We start from the raw sequence: 1,194 nt of genomic DNA on the forward strand, positions 1-1,194 counted from the left end.
CTCAGCATCGCTCTCGGGCTCGGTGGCCACCGACTCGTCAGAGACCTCCACCACTCCGTCGGGCCTGTGCCTCAGCACCTTCCTTTTCATCACCAGCCGCCTCCGGCCCGGGGTGGCCATGGGAAACGGCCTCCCCCCCAAAACGACGGAGGCCTTGGCGTAGGGATCTCCCGGCGGGGCGTACGGCTGCTCCTCGTCATCCGGGCCCATCCAGTCCTCCATGGTTTCCACCAAACTGTGGGGACTCTGCAAAACAAACCAAAAAATCCAGGATAATTAATTTCTTCAGCGCTTTCCAGCTGGCTGAGGGTGTAAAGGGGGCTCTGGGTCTCAATCTGTGGGGTTCAGGGGCGTGGATTTAGGTGGTGGGGGTCTCGGGGCGCTGCCAAAGCTCCTGCCACCAGCACACGGCTCTGGCCGTCTTTCCTACAAACGGAAACGCAGCCCTGAAAGCCTCAGACTCCTGCTGGCAAACAACGCTAACATTAATTACACGCTACATGAAGTACTAACGGGACGAGGGACAAATGCAGGGTGGATTCAGTCTGCTTCATATTCATCCTTTTTCCCTTGTGCCTCTTCTTTTCAAAACGCGGTTTTCAGTCCCGATTTAATTTGGGGACGTCCACAAGAGTGTTTTACCTCCACGGAGGAGGAGGAGGCGGCTCAGCGCAGTGCCATTAGGCGCTGGCTGTCGCAGCCCGAAGGCTGCTTGAGTCTGGGTAGGGTAAGCGTCGAGATCTGCTGCGGGAAGGGATGCGGTTTCCACGCGCCGGTGCAGATTTCGGCTGTCTTTACTTGGCAAAAACGCAAGGTTTAAGGAGTGGTGGAGAAGAAAGTGTAAAGGGCTCCGTGCTGACGGAGCAGATCCGAGCGAGCGGCGCCTGGGGATGAAAAAGCCCCAAAAAAAGGAGACAAGGAGCCATTCCTGTGAGGGTTTAAATAATAGATCCCATGGGAAACAGTCATTTTACAGAGCAAGCCTCTAGGTATGATAAAAACCAGATAAAATGATAAACCCCCCGATTTCTTTTCTCTGCAGGAGCCACCAGCGGCAAATTCACAGCCATGGCCGAGGGCAGCGCGGTGCCCGAGCACGACCGGCTCCTGCGGAGGGTGCAGGAGCTGGAAGAGGAGGTGAAGCGGCTGCAGGAGAAGCTGCGAGAGGAAGAGGAGGGCGCTGAGAGGACAGCG

The 1,194-nt window shown here is 56.8% G+C and overlaps 2 protein-coding genes across 2 annotated transcripts in view; one reads left to right on the plus strand and one right to left on the minus strand.

The window, feature by feature from the left end:
* HYLS1 (hydrolethalus syndrome 1) overlaps window positions 1–222 on the minus strand; it is a 752-nt gene extending 530 nt beyond the window's left edge. The window contains exon 1 of the mRNA XM_010193579.1: window positions 7–222. Within this exon, the coding sequence (XP_010191881.1) occupies window positions 7–222 (216 nt within the window). The remainder of the gene's footprint in view (window positions 1–6) is intronic.
* Window positions 223–1,068: 846 nt separating this feature from the next.
* Window positions 1,069–1,194, plus strand: part of PUS3 (pseudouridylate synthase 3) — a gene marked incomplete at its 3' end in the record, with an annotated part of 2,239 nt that continues 2,113 nt past the window's right edge. The window contains 1 exon segment of the mRNA XM_010193580.1: window positions 1,069–1,191. Coding sequence (XP_010191882.1) covers window positions 1,069–1,191 — 123 coding nt within the window.

The sequence above is a fragment of the Mesitornis unicolor genome, unplaced genomic scaffold, assembly GCF_000695765.1.
Source record: "Mesitornis unicolor isolate BGI_N332 unplaced genomic scaffold, ASM69576v1 scaffold32651, whole genome shotgun sequence".
Classification (NCBI taxonomy): Eukaryota; Metazoa; Chordata; class Aves; order Mesitornithiformes; family Mesitornithidae; genus Mesitornis; species Mesitornis unicolor.